The sequence below is a fragment of the Mytilus edulis genome, chromosome 6 (assembly GCF_963676685.1).
Source record: "Mytilus edulis chromosome 6, xbMytEdul2.2, whole genome shotgun sequence".
Classification (NCBI taxonomy): domain Eukaryota; kingdom Metazoa; phylum Mollusca; class Bivalvia; order Mytilida; family Mytilidae; genus Mytilus; species Mytilus edulis.
Window position 1 is genome coordinate 38220193 of NC_092349.1, and position 13358 is coordinate 38233550.

At 32.9% G+C, this 13358-nt stretch overlaps 1 protein-coding gene across 4 annotated transcripts in view; it reads left to right on the top strand.

Annotated features, from left to right (window-relative positions):
* The first annotated feature begins 2113 nt into the window (after positions 1-2113).
* The window catches only part of LOC139527618 (serine/arginine repetitive matrix protein 2-like), a 63199-nt gene continuing 51954 nt past the window's right edge, over positions 2114-13358 (top strand). For 3 of the 4 annotated variants that reach the window (XR_011665400.1, XR_011665399.1, XM_071323150.1), the window contains exons 1-2: positions 2114-2229; positions 3644-3910. Coding sequence is in view for 2 of the 4 variants with exons in the window: in XM_071323150.1 (XP_071179251.1) it covers positions 3672-3910 (239 nt within the window). In the remaining 2 variants the exon portion in view is untranslated. Of the gene's footprint in view, positions 2391-3643; positions 3911-13358 lie in introns of all 4 variants that reach the window. The other variant, XM_071323151.1, reaches the window with a different exon arrangement.

Sequence of the window (13358 nt, forward strand, 5' to 3'; positions counted from 1 at the left end):
GATAAAAGATATGAAAACTCCTTTAGAATTGTTTGTTATACTCTAAAGACTGCTAAAAAAACCAAGAATCAATACATTCTGATGAATAGAAGCGACAAAGTTATTATTTAGTGTCAATTTTTATTAATACAAGTACACACCCGTGATATCGCGGGTCCGTGACTGAATAAAAGTATATAACTATGCCTAAGCCTTATTTTAGTAATTGGTATTGTCATCTGATAAGTCATGTCGATTATAAGATACACAGTTTTCTCTGCTTTCAAATCTTTCTGTTTGAACCCATCGACCTGGACCTTATCAGTTATTGGAAATATTAATTATTTGGAAAACAAAAGGTCCTGGCTATCCAGGAATGGAGTATTTTTTTAATCAACAGCATTGTCCTATGTTAGTTATCTTAGAAAGTCTTGCTGATTGCTGAATAAAACTACAATAGGGAACAATTTGACAATGATTGAATTTAGTAGTGTCAGTCCTTTGATTATGACCCGTGTATATAGCAAAATCCTAAACTACACCGTTTGGTGGTGCGCCTGTCAAATGCGGAACGTACAGATAAGATAATAGCTGAATATACTATTTGTATCGGTATCGGATTCGACCCGGAACTTGTTAATTATTGGCAATATTAATTATGCTGAAAACAAAAGGGTCTGGAGTGGTGTAATTTTTAATCTACACCATTGTCCTATATTAGTTATATAATAATATTAGTTAATGGAGAAACCAAATGCACAATTGTGCTGATGGGAAGCTTTGTAGCTATAGCACTTTTAAGACTCATTTTGGTCTTGAAAGATACCTTACTATATTACAATCACCTGAGCAGAGGAGAAATTTCACTCGATTGCGTATTTCTTCTCACAGACTAAGAATTGAACAAGGTCGCTATCAGGGTACTCTCCGACAAGACAGAATATGTCTCAGGTGCACCTCAAATGAAGTTGATGATGAAAAACATTTTTTATTCTCATGTACATCATCACAAGATAAGAGAAATTATTTGAATTCCACTATTGACTTACTATGCCCAAACTTTAAGCATTTGATTCCTAGTCAAAAACTGATATGGCTTCTTAATGTAGTGAATCTTGATATTTTGATATCTGTCTGTGAGTTAATTGATGAAGATAAAATATAACTTTAAAGATAAATATTTAATCAGGCTTTCTGCACTAGGCACAAGGTTGGCATGGTGGGGTACAGGACACATCGTACAAGTTCTATTATCTTCTTGTTTGCGATATTATTATTTTTTTTTTTATTAAACTGGTAATATTTTATCTTTTTTGTAATTTGTACACTTTGGCATGTCAATTAGCATTGTCCCTTGGTGCCTCTTGCAGTTGTGTCACTTTAAATAGTACTGACTCTTCTGCACCAGGCACGAGGATGACATACCATTTATGTGCAACTTCTTACAATATCTTACCATATCATTAATGTCCCGAAACACATTTTAATATGCACCCACCATGCCATATAGCACCGTCCCTAGGTGCCTCTTGCAGTTCAGCTAGATATATTTAGCCTACTCACAGTATTCTTTTTTGTTACTTTCCAGAGGTGTGCCTGAGACAAAGGTTTTATATATATACTAATATGTGATAACTGTTGTTTCTTATATTTGTAAAAGAATATTATATTACAATGATATTATATTATGCTCCTTGTGAGCCCATTTTATGGAAATAAAGCATCTTCTTCTTCTTCTTCTTCTATAGAGTTGAATTCTTTGATTTGTCGTTTTTACCCGATGACGGCTGACAAATTGGACCTCGTAATTTTACTATTATAGATTTCTGCCATTTTTGCAAGAGTTATATCCCTTTTCAATGCAAATCTCCATAGGAATTTTATATGGTGATTTTTTTTAGTCTTCCTCATTAAGATTTTATGGGACTTTTTTCTGTGTATATTTATTTGGGGTATAATGCTAAAGATTAAACCTTAAAAATCTTCTGTTGCAATTACTTTCAGGTTAGGGTCAAATTTATGCTAGATTGACTGGACTATCAAACTAAAATCACTAAAAATTATAAAAAAATAACACGACTTTTTCATTTGTAATTATCGCGCCAAAAACTTGAATGAGTTATCCCCCTTCTCCCTAAAGTGCGCATGCTCAAGCATGTAGCAGACAGGAAGATCGATAGCAAAACGAAAATAGCGATGTATTGAAATGTGAAAAATATTGAGTTTTGAAATATTTGTAGAAATCTCTGAGTAGGTGTTACGTTAAAAAGCAGTTTTTTTAATGTATATGCAGATTTTCAGCCACTGCTAAAGATCAAATAAGCCAAAAAAACGCAGAACACATGTTAGTTCCCACATCATTTTTCACAACGTCCCAGTCCTACACAGTGAACAAAGAGTCCAACAATTAAGTAAGAAATACAATATTCTTCTGGTTTAAAGATTGACAGATTTTGGTCTCACACCTGACTGACTAGAACACAGTATCATAGTATGTCCAGAATTCTTCCAATTACTAAAGCCAAAGGCAAATGTTATAACTTGTATAAGGTTTTAAAAAAAGTAAGAATGATCTGTTCTGTCTGCATTGTTCAGATATTCTGACTACACCTTATCGCTATTCGCGGCTGACCAGAGAATCTATCCCGCTTGAACTATTGACGTCATACAACAATCACTTTTTCATTGTGGCGTCAGATATTTTGTATTATGACGTCAAAATTTTACGGGAACCTGTGTGATGTCCTGTAATGGCGGACAAATAGTGATAAGGTGTATAGGGGCAGGGCTCATGCCACTGGTTTAGGGGGCCAAAAAATTGAATTCCATTCTCTCACTTTGCGTTTCAGACCGTCTCCAGCATGTTTTAACTTTTATTGTCCCCTGTGCAGCAACATGTTATGATGGACATAAAAATAAAAAGTGTCTGTCTGTGTGACTCTCACTCAGGTCTTGTTAGAGCTCTCATACATTTTGCCAAGGGTTTCAATATACATGTATTCCCCTTCACTGCACCCTTGGTGGAGTAAGATAGAATTTCGGATTCATGAGGTCCAGATATCTACATTTGTATTAGTTGCAGTTGTGAGGGGGGATAGGACCTTTATCGGGACTCCGGGATCGGGTGTTTTTAAGCTCGGGATTTCGGGATTGACCCTTTCGGGATCCGGGAATCCTTTTTTTCGGATTTCGGGATGTCGGGATTGGCTTTATTTAAATTCAGGACCTCGGGATTTCCTTTTTTCAAGTCCGGGATTTCGGGATCAAGACCCCTCCTATGCCCCCTCAGTTGTGCATCATGCATTTTGTTATGTTAGCATTAACATGATTAAGCAATATGATATGGCCATTAAAGGGAGAAGGGGTCAAAACCTGTCAAAACAGTTTGCAGCTATCAAATATAATTAACAAATGCCAAAAGAAAAAACAAACATACATGTACATTGTACATGTATCTCATTTAAACACTTTCTCAATGCTCCAGATAAAAAATACAACAATCATGTCATGAATGATAAATTGTTCCAATGTATTTCATTTTTCAAAATACATGTATAAGTCTTTTATTATAAGAACTTGGAAAAAAGAGTTAGAAGTTGAATTAAGGGTATTTCAACAAAATTGCTGTACAAAAAATTGTCAATGACTGTTTTGTTTATTACAGGTATTGAAAGTCCTTGTGATTGGCAACAATGTATAATGGTATAGGGTTAACAACCGCCCGAGGAAGTGGTACCAATGCTTATGTTCAGAAAAATCTCTCCTTTGTCAGAAACCACAAAGACAGAGTCGACTACAAGTCGGAGGAAGAACTGAAGAAGTTGGAACAGTCCATGATAAAACAGCCAAATAAAGAAATACTTGATCATGATCGTAAACGAAAAGTGGAACTCAAATGTCTGGAAATGCAAGAATTAATGGAAGAACAAGGGTAAGGGTTGATATGTTTAGAAATGGTTAGTTTGTTGTATATAACAAGATAGTACATGTATAATACATGTAATACATGTAGTATTGGTCTGTTGTGGTTGTTTTAAATGATAAACATGATAACTTTTATTACAATAAACCAACCTAATAAAATGTTTTATTTTACACAAATGTAAATAAACTCATCATAGATATCATCATACCAGGATTGAAATTTTGTAATTGCATCAGATGTGCATTTCGTCTACAAAAGAATCATCAGTGATGCTCAAATAAAGAAAAATAACAAAGGCCAAGTAAAGTATGAAGCTGAAAAGCATTGAGCCTTTGAGGATAAAAAAATCCTAAAGTTTTACCAAAGGTATTGTAAATTCAGAAATTAATACAATGTTTTTATTATTGTGAAATATTTGACAGGGTTATAATCGCAATTATAACTCGCATTTCCAATTTTTTTATATATGAATTAAATAGGATTTATCCCAAAATCGCTTAAATAAAAATAGCATTTTACTAGTCTAAAATGACGAAATCGCAATAATAAATGCTTGCAAAAATTTCTGAATATTCACAGTAATCAATTCTTGAGGTAGAAAAGTATTTCAAAAAATCAAAATTTTGTAAACAGTTAATTTATAATTATGACCATATCAACACAGATTAGTGCCCTTGGGAAATAAAAACTACACCAGCAGTGGAATCGCCCAGTGGTAGTAAATAAGAACTGTTGACCCTTGTTTATAAAAGGAGATAAAAAGAGTTTATTCATGTGCATCACTTAGAGGCAAATCCAAAATCCTGCAGTGACATCATTTATTCATTTTGAGACTGCAAATGTTTAGAGGACTTAATTACAATACATGAACATACATGTAGTCAATAAACATGATGAATTCATGTTGTCATTCTGATTGTTTTGTTGTTATTTAGATTAAAACAAGAATGTGTCCATAGTACACAGATGCCCCACTCTCACTATCACTTTCTATGTTTAGTGGACTGAGAAATTAGGGTAAAAACTCTAATTTGGCATTAAAATTAGAAAGATCATACCATAGGGACCATGTATACTAAATTTCAAGTTGATTGGACTTCAGCTTCATCCAAAACTACCTTGACCAAAAACTTTAACCTGAAACTTGGACTATCATTTTCTATGTTCAGTGGACCATCAAATTGGGGTAAAAACTCTAATTTAGTATTAAAATTAGAAAGATCATATCATAGGAGACATGTGTACTAAGTTTTAAATTTCAAGTTGATTGGACTTCAACTTCATCAAAAACTACCTTGACCAAAAACTTTAACCTGAAGCGGGACGAACGGACGAATGGACGGACGGACGAACAGACGGACAAACAGACGGACGAACAGACGGACGTACAGACCAAAAAACATAATGCCTCGACATAATAATGATGCCCCTCTACTATCATAGGTGGGGCATAAAAAGTCATTTTATGCTAAACAATTCTTCAAAGCAACTTATGAAGTTAATTGCAGTTTCAGTTCTTGTTGTACTGTTTGGGTTAAAAGGTCAGCAAAGGTTGAAAATATAATGGTTGGAATTTCAGGTTTAATTCCATTTTAAAATCATATTTTGATGATTTTACTTAGGATCTTTGATGAAATTTCCCTACATTTATGTGTGATACATGTACATAAACATGTTTTAGGCAGATTTTATGTACAATGTATCCTATTAATAGGGAAAGAAAAGGATTTTGTTGGATTTAGTGCTTATAAAAATATATATGTATGTAAATCATTTTGTAAATGATTCTCACAGATGAGATATTTCAAATCAAAATCTTTAGACTGGAATTTAAAAGAGATATAAATTAAATACCATGTGTAATTTTTGAAATTCAAATATTTTTTGAATAAGTTAGTTTGACAGACACAAGTAGTGATACAACCATTCATGTACATGTACACCTCATATAAACATAATCTTTAAAACTACCGTTAACTTAAAATTTGTTTAAAAAATCTATTAGAGTTGCCTTTCTTTGTTAAAGGTATTCTGCTTAAGTCTGTTCTCATTGTTTGTAAATCTGAGGGTCATCCATGATCAATAGATGAATTGAAAGACCATTTTTGAAAATTTGAAAATTGGTGTACACTGTTTTTGATGCACCACAGGTTATGAAAATCAAGGACATGTACGTACTACTTCTTTTGTTCATAATTTCCGTTTAGCAAATGTTTAGCTTTGGTTATGTGAAACCAAAGCCAGAGAAACTGAGAAAAAGTCCAGCTATGTCAGAGAATATTTTTTCAAATCAAAATCTTCATAGAATTAGATATATCCATAAAATACATGTAACACGTAAAATTTTTGATTTTTATATAAATATTTATTTTGAAATAGAAATAGTTTGTATGATAGGATTAAATACTGATATGACCAATTATGTACATCTCTTAGAAACAGCATAAAATGAGGGCATATATTAGGTAATATAGGAATAGGCAGGTTTTCTGATCACTTAGAGTAAAAGGTATGCTAGATTTGGGCATGTTTTTTCCCTGCGTTTTCACCCCCAAAAAGATATAAAGCAGGATGTATTGGCACAGAAGTATCTTGAAAGATGTTTAACGATTCTGTAAGTAATTAGAACATAATTTTCATTGGTTCAATCTTCATGATCATGTTGTTAATTATAGATTGTGAAAGTACATATGTACATTTGTACAACAGAATTTAAAAAGTTCTGCAAAAGAAAATTTATTTTGAGCTCAGTGCAGATATTTTGCAGTTATTGCATGAGTAAAATTAATAAAGGAATTTCAATTGGAAACTCTGAGCAATTTCGTATCTCTTGAGGAATGAAAGTTAATTTCTCACATTCGTCATTGTGTAAAACAATTATTGTTAAAGAGTTAGAAATTTTGAAATTGGTGACAAAATTAGGGAATGCGAATATTCTGATTGAAACAGAACTCCCCTGTGTAAATTGTGATGTAATTTAAACAAATGTTAAGTGAGTGACTTGGTTCAAATCATATCCTGTGTTGACACGAACTAATTTATGGTTTTGATTGAATACAAGAATTTTTGCTTTGACAATTTGAAAAACTATTCTTAAAAGTTTGGGTGCAATGTCATCACTGTTTCTCTATGAAGCAAGAGTACAATTAGTATTTCAACAGAATGAGTGTTGTTTTCATATTTAATCATGTAATAAAGGTGATTGTACTGGTATTTGGCAATCCAAAGCTGCCATCTTGTCTTCTTATAGCTCACCTGCCAAGTCTTACTTCTTCTTATCATTTGCCTGCCAAGTCTTAATTCTTATCATTTGCCTGCCAAGTCTTACTTCTTAATTATCATTCACCTGCAAAGTCTTACTTCTTACATGTCTATCATTTGCCTGCCAAGTCTTACATCTTCTTATTGTTCGCCTGCCAAGTCTTACTTTTTTTCATTTGCCTGCCAAGTCTTACTTCTTATCATTTACCTGCCAAGTCTTACTTCTTCTTATTAGTCGCCTGCCAAGTCTTACTTCCTCTTATCGTTCCCCTGCCAAGTCTTACTTTTTCTTATTGTTTGCCTGCCAATTAAGTCTTACTTCTTATTGTTTGCCTGCCAAGTCTTACTTCTTCTTATGGTTCGCCTGCCAAGTCTTACTTCTTCTTATGGTTTGCCTGCCAAGTCTTACTTCTTATTGTTTGCCTGCCAAGTCTTACTTCTTCTTATGGTTTGCCTGCCAAGTCTTATTTCTTCTTATTGTTTACCTGCCAAGTCTTACTTCTTATCATTTGCCTTCCAAGACTTACTTCACCTTATCGTTCGCCTGCCAAGTCTTACTAGAGCATAGTCAGCTGTTATGCCCATAAATGGTACACAGAACAGAAATATGTCTAAAAACAAATTTACAAAATAATCATGACAATAAAGGTATCAAAACAAATAAAACAAACACACACCTGAACATTGATTCCTAGCTTTTGACATGCACAAACAGATGTAGGGAAGTACACTGCTTTACAACCAGAGTTGTTTCCCCATGTATTAATGTCAACCACATCCTTGGTCTTATATGGTAGGTAACATGATTGTCTCGATTGCTTGAGGTAGTTGGTTTGCTTCTTCTAAGTTCTCTGATATTTCATGTAAGGTCTTGTAATTATAGGGATACAAATTTTATGTGAAAACTAGTCATGATACTTCTATTAAATTTTCTTTTACACTTGAAGTTTTACTGTAACACAAGTGAATAAGGATTGATTGTCAAATGATAAGAAAAAATGAGTGATATATAATCAAGGTTAAAAGGTTGAACCGTTGAAATTTACTTCTCTGTTTAGAGATGTAAATATCCTGTTTGGACCCTCCGAACTTTTTTGCCATATACAGGAAATGTAATTATCAGTCAGTGTTATTGGTATGATTGAATTTTGATTAGAAATTGAAAAGCCATGATGATTGTTTGCTGGTAATTTGCTTGTCATTAATATTACACTAAATGTTCCTGGATGGCCATAGAAATCATGGATTCACATGTGAATTACTGTCATCTGCACAGTTAATAAGCTTAATGGTGTGTATACTAGGGTATCTAGTGCAATCCTATTGTGTTGGCACTGATTGACTGGTTCCCTTTTGTTCCTGGATAATTATCTACTGGTACTGGGTGGAAAACTAATTAGGATCATCGTCAACAAGTCTGGAGAGAAAACAGATGGGGTTGTATCTAGGGAAAGGACTTATTACTGTCAAAATTTACTGCTTTATTTGATTCTACTAGTTGAAATATAGCTTATAATATAACATCATGCTATAATTTGATTCTGTGTGTTCAAAGTTTTTCTCTTTTTTTTTTCTTAATATCAGAGATCAGAAATTTGCAAATGAATTTAGGAACCCTTGAATAGTGATCAGTGCACAACAACTTAATTGTTATGAAACAAATAATAAATTGCAAATTGAAAAGGGAAATAGCCACAATGTTATTTTGGTTTAATAATATAAGAAAATAAAAACTTGTTTCAATGCAACGTATCATTTCTGATATAAACATCACAATCCCCTAATAAGGTAGATTATATGTAATTATGACCAATTCATTGTAAACATCAGTCCTTATTTTGTATTTAGATTCCACCATGGACAAGCCATGATGAATTTGTTGTTACTTATTTTTCATTTCTTTGATATGTGCAGAGTTCAAAACAAGGGAATTTTAAATTTGTAAACAATTATAAAAGCTTTTACTGAGAATTAAGAATGTTTTTACATACTGTGGATTCATTATTACTCGTTGGATACCAATTTTAGTTGATTTCGTTGGTACAGGTACGTGAACCAGGAAATAAAATGTTCAACGAACTGCATATTTTCTGTTGGTTTAAATGTAGACTTTGGCAAAACCACGAAATCAAATATCCACAAAAAGACCGATATTCCTCGATCCATGATAATTGGTACCCACGGAAATAAATGAATCCACAGTATCATCTATAGGCCCCTTCATCCTCTATCTTCTAGATATTGGTGTTTAGCATGTACACATGGTATTTGGTTCCTGTATGGTTGATTTTTCGCCCACATCTTATTCTCTCAAATGAATTCAGTACAATAATTTATAGATATGGTTTTGGTTTTAAATTTAATTATCTTATCACTTGGAATCAGAATTAATTAACAAATTTAATTATTGAAAAGTACAAGAAAAGCTGAATCAAAATTATTTTCTGTATTAAGATTTGTTTTAATAATTTAAACTGAATTGAGTCATGGATATTATTTGTGAAGGAAATTATATTAAAAAGGAGTTGATATTTTTATAAAGGTCATTCAGACATTGAAGATGATAAATAAATTCCTTGTGTTCTTTTTTTATCTGAAGGTCCAAGTGAGCTTTTCTCATCACTTGGCGTCCGGCGTCCATCGTCGTCCGTTGTCCTGCGTCCGTCGTCATTAACTTTTACAAAAATCTTCTCCTCTGAAACTGCTGGGCCAAATTTAACCAAACATGGCCAAAATCATTATTAGGGTATCTAGTTTATAAATTGTGTCCGGTGACCCGCCCAACCAACTAAGATGGCCGCCATGGCTAAAAATAGAACATAGGGGTAAAATGCAGTTTTTGGCTTATAACTCAAAAACCAAAGCATTTAGAGCAAATCTGACTGGCGGTAAAATTGTTTATCAGGTCAAGATCTATCTGCAGTGTAATTTTGAGATGAATCGGACAACCCGTTGATAGGTTGCTGCCCCTGAATTGGTAATTTTAAGGAAATTTTGCTGTTTTTGGTTATTATCTTGAATATTATTATAAATAAAGATAAACTGTAAACAGCAAAAATGTTTAGCAAAGTAAGATCTACAAATAAGTCAACATGACCAAAATGATCTGTTTACCCCTTTAGGAGTTATTGCCCTTTATAGTCAATTTTTAACCATTTTTCGTAAATCTTAGTTATCTTTTACAAAAATCTTCTCCTCTGAAACTACAGGACCAAATTAAACCAAACTTGGCCACAATCTTCATTCAGGTATCTAGTTTAAAAATTGTGTCCGGTGACCTGGCCAACCAACCAAGATGGCGGCCATGGCTAAAAATAGAACATAGGGGTAAAATGCAGTTTTTGGCTTATAACTCAAAAACCAAAGCATTTAGAGCAAATCTGACATGTGGTTAAAGTGTTTATCAGGTCAAGATCTATCTGTCCTGAAATTTTCAGATGAATCGGACAACCTGTTGTTAGGTTGCTGCCCCTGAATTGGTAATTTTAAGGAAATTTTGCCGTTTTTTGTTATTATCTTGAATATTATTATAGATAGAGATAAACTGTATACAGCAATAATGTTCAGCAGGGGGGAGGTTGCGCAACAACAAAACAACTTCACAACTTTCTCATTACTTTGCATTTCTCGTTAGATAAATTTTACAAAATTCTCCCCTGAAACAACAGTCAAATTTAAACAAACTTGGTTTAAATCACCACAAGGATATCCAGGGACCACTGTGTATGATGACCCTGCCTGCCCACATGGCTGAAATAAAACATAGGTTTCAAACGCACTTTTTAGTATTATATCTCTGAAACTAAATGACAGTACAACAGTTGCATTTATCATGCATCAATTGTAAATAAAAATATCAGGTGAGCGACACAGGGCCCTTGGACCCTCTAGTTGTTGGATACATGAGGTTATAGTAAACTATATTTTGGTATTTATAAGGAAAAATTTTAAGGTTATTTGTAACTTTTTTTGAGTATATTTTTTTACCATCTAGTGCATACATTCTAATGTCTTCAACAATTATAACTCATAAACAGAGCAAACACTGTTCTTTATTTATCCATGATATTTTTAATAATTCCTTGAATTTCAGTAGGAAATATCCTGACCATCTTGATCGTACTCAATACTGTGAGGTTTGAGTTCTTCTACTCATCATAAAACATTGTCCAGTATCTGTCATAATGAAGAACAATTTTGAAAGTGCCGTTTCTTTGATCGTAGGATTTGTGAGTGAACATTCACCATTTACCTCCCCTTATCTCACATTATTTATTTGATTGGTCAGGAAATTGTTTCAATTAATTGCATCATCAATCAAATATCAGTTGTTCAAGAGTCACACTGGTGTTGCTAATGAATTGTTGGATAAGCATTTTACTAACAGTTCACTTGTTTCTGAAATAATGATTGCAATCGCAGGGAATATTTGCTGATTTTCGTCATGTTTAAACTCCATAGATCATGATAAACTTTTAAAGAAATTTTCTCTATCAAAGCTGCTGGATAATGACATTTAAATGAAATCAAATTGAAAATAGATTTGCCGAAATTAAAACAACTGCAGATTGTAAATGTTACTATGTCTGTCAGCATAGGGTTAGATTCGAAGAGATCATGGTTTCATTTCGAACGATTGGAAGAAATTAATATTCATTTTGTCTATTGATTTGTCATTATGAAACATTTATTGTGGTACTAACTTTGGAATGATGTGGTGTTACAAGTACTAGGAGGAATTTATATTAAAGTGCATATCGCAGAGCAATTAATTTTGCATTTCATTAGTGGCCGTTAAAGTACATATTGTTTTCTCATTGCAAATAGACACAGCACTGTGAGAATTCTTTTATTCATCAATAACTTTTTTCATTATTTCTAGAAAGCTGAAGGTCATTAGAAGCCAAAATGTTCTGATATCGAAGTCCATGATGATAAAATCAATGAAAAGATTAGTAGAAAATTGATTGATATGAAACTAAATATATATAAAGTTTGGTAGATACTTTTCATTTCGCAACAGTTTTATACAAAAAACTTGCTCATACAAAAAAAAATGCTCAAGCATAGTGAAAGTGACCAAAAAGTTCACAAAAATTCTAGTGGACTGGAGTAGACAATTCCTTTTCATTTCTTTCACAAAAGATCTTGCACAGTCAATGCAATAATATCATGACTATCAGAAATTGAATTAAACTTTTAAAAATATATGAAGCCCTCTTTTCAGAGATTTTTTTCTTATTTCTGCTTATGTTTTTAGTTTGTATGGGCCAGATTTCTTCTTAAAATTTATAATGCTTTTTATTTCTCAAAAAATGTTGCCAAGATATATATCATATAGTACAAATGTATCTTTACCACATTGCCTACAGTTGTTCTTCTATCATTTCAAACAAAACAAAATTTCTCATGAGTGAATTTTAAAAGTGACAGATGCCTGAGATTGCATGATAGCATGTAACCTGGACAAACCAAAGATATTTTGTTTCACACGGCACTTCTTAATTACAAGTGTCTGCTCGTTTGTTAAGACTTTTGTTCTGAAGTATGGTATATTGAAAGTGTCTGCAGGTTGTTAGACTTTTGATCTGAAGTATGGTATATTGAAAGTGTCTGCTCGTTTGTTAAGACTTTTGATCTGAAGTATGGTATATTGAAAGTGTCTGCAGGTTGTTAGACTTTTGATCTGAAGTATGGTATATTGAAAGTGTCTGCAGGTTGTTAGACTTTTGATCTGAAGTATGGTATATTGAAAGTGTCTGCTCGTTTGTTAAGACTTTTGATCTGAAGTATGGTATATTGAAAGTGTCTGCTCGTTTGTTAAGACTTTTGATCTGAAGTATGGTATATTGAAAGTGTCTGCTCGTTTGTTAAGACTTTTGATCTGAAGTATGGTATATTGAAAGTGTCTGCAGGTTGTTAGACTTTTGATCTGAAGTATGGTATATTGAAAGTGTCTGCTCGTTTGTTAAGACTTTTGATCTGAAGTATGGTATATTGAAAGTGTCTGCAGGTTGTTAGACTTTTGATCTGAAGTATGGTATATTGAAAGTGTCTGCAGGTTGTTAGACTTTTGATCTGAAGTATGGTATATTGAAAGTGTCTGCTCGTTTGTTAAGACTTTTGATCTGAAGTATGGTATATTGAAAGTGTCTGCAGGTTGTTAGACTTTTGATCTGAAGTATGGTATATT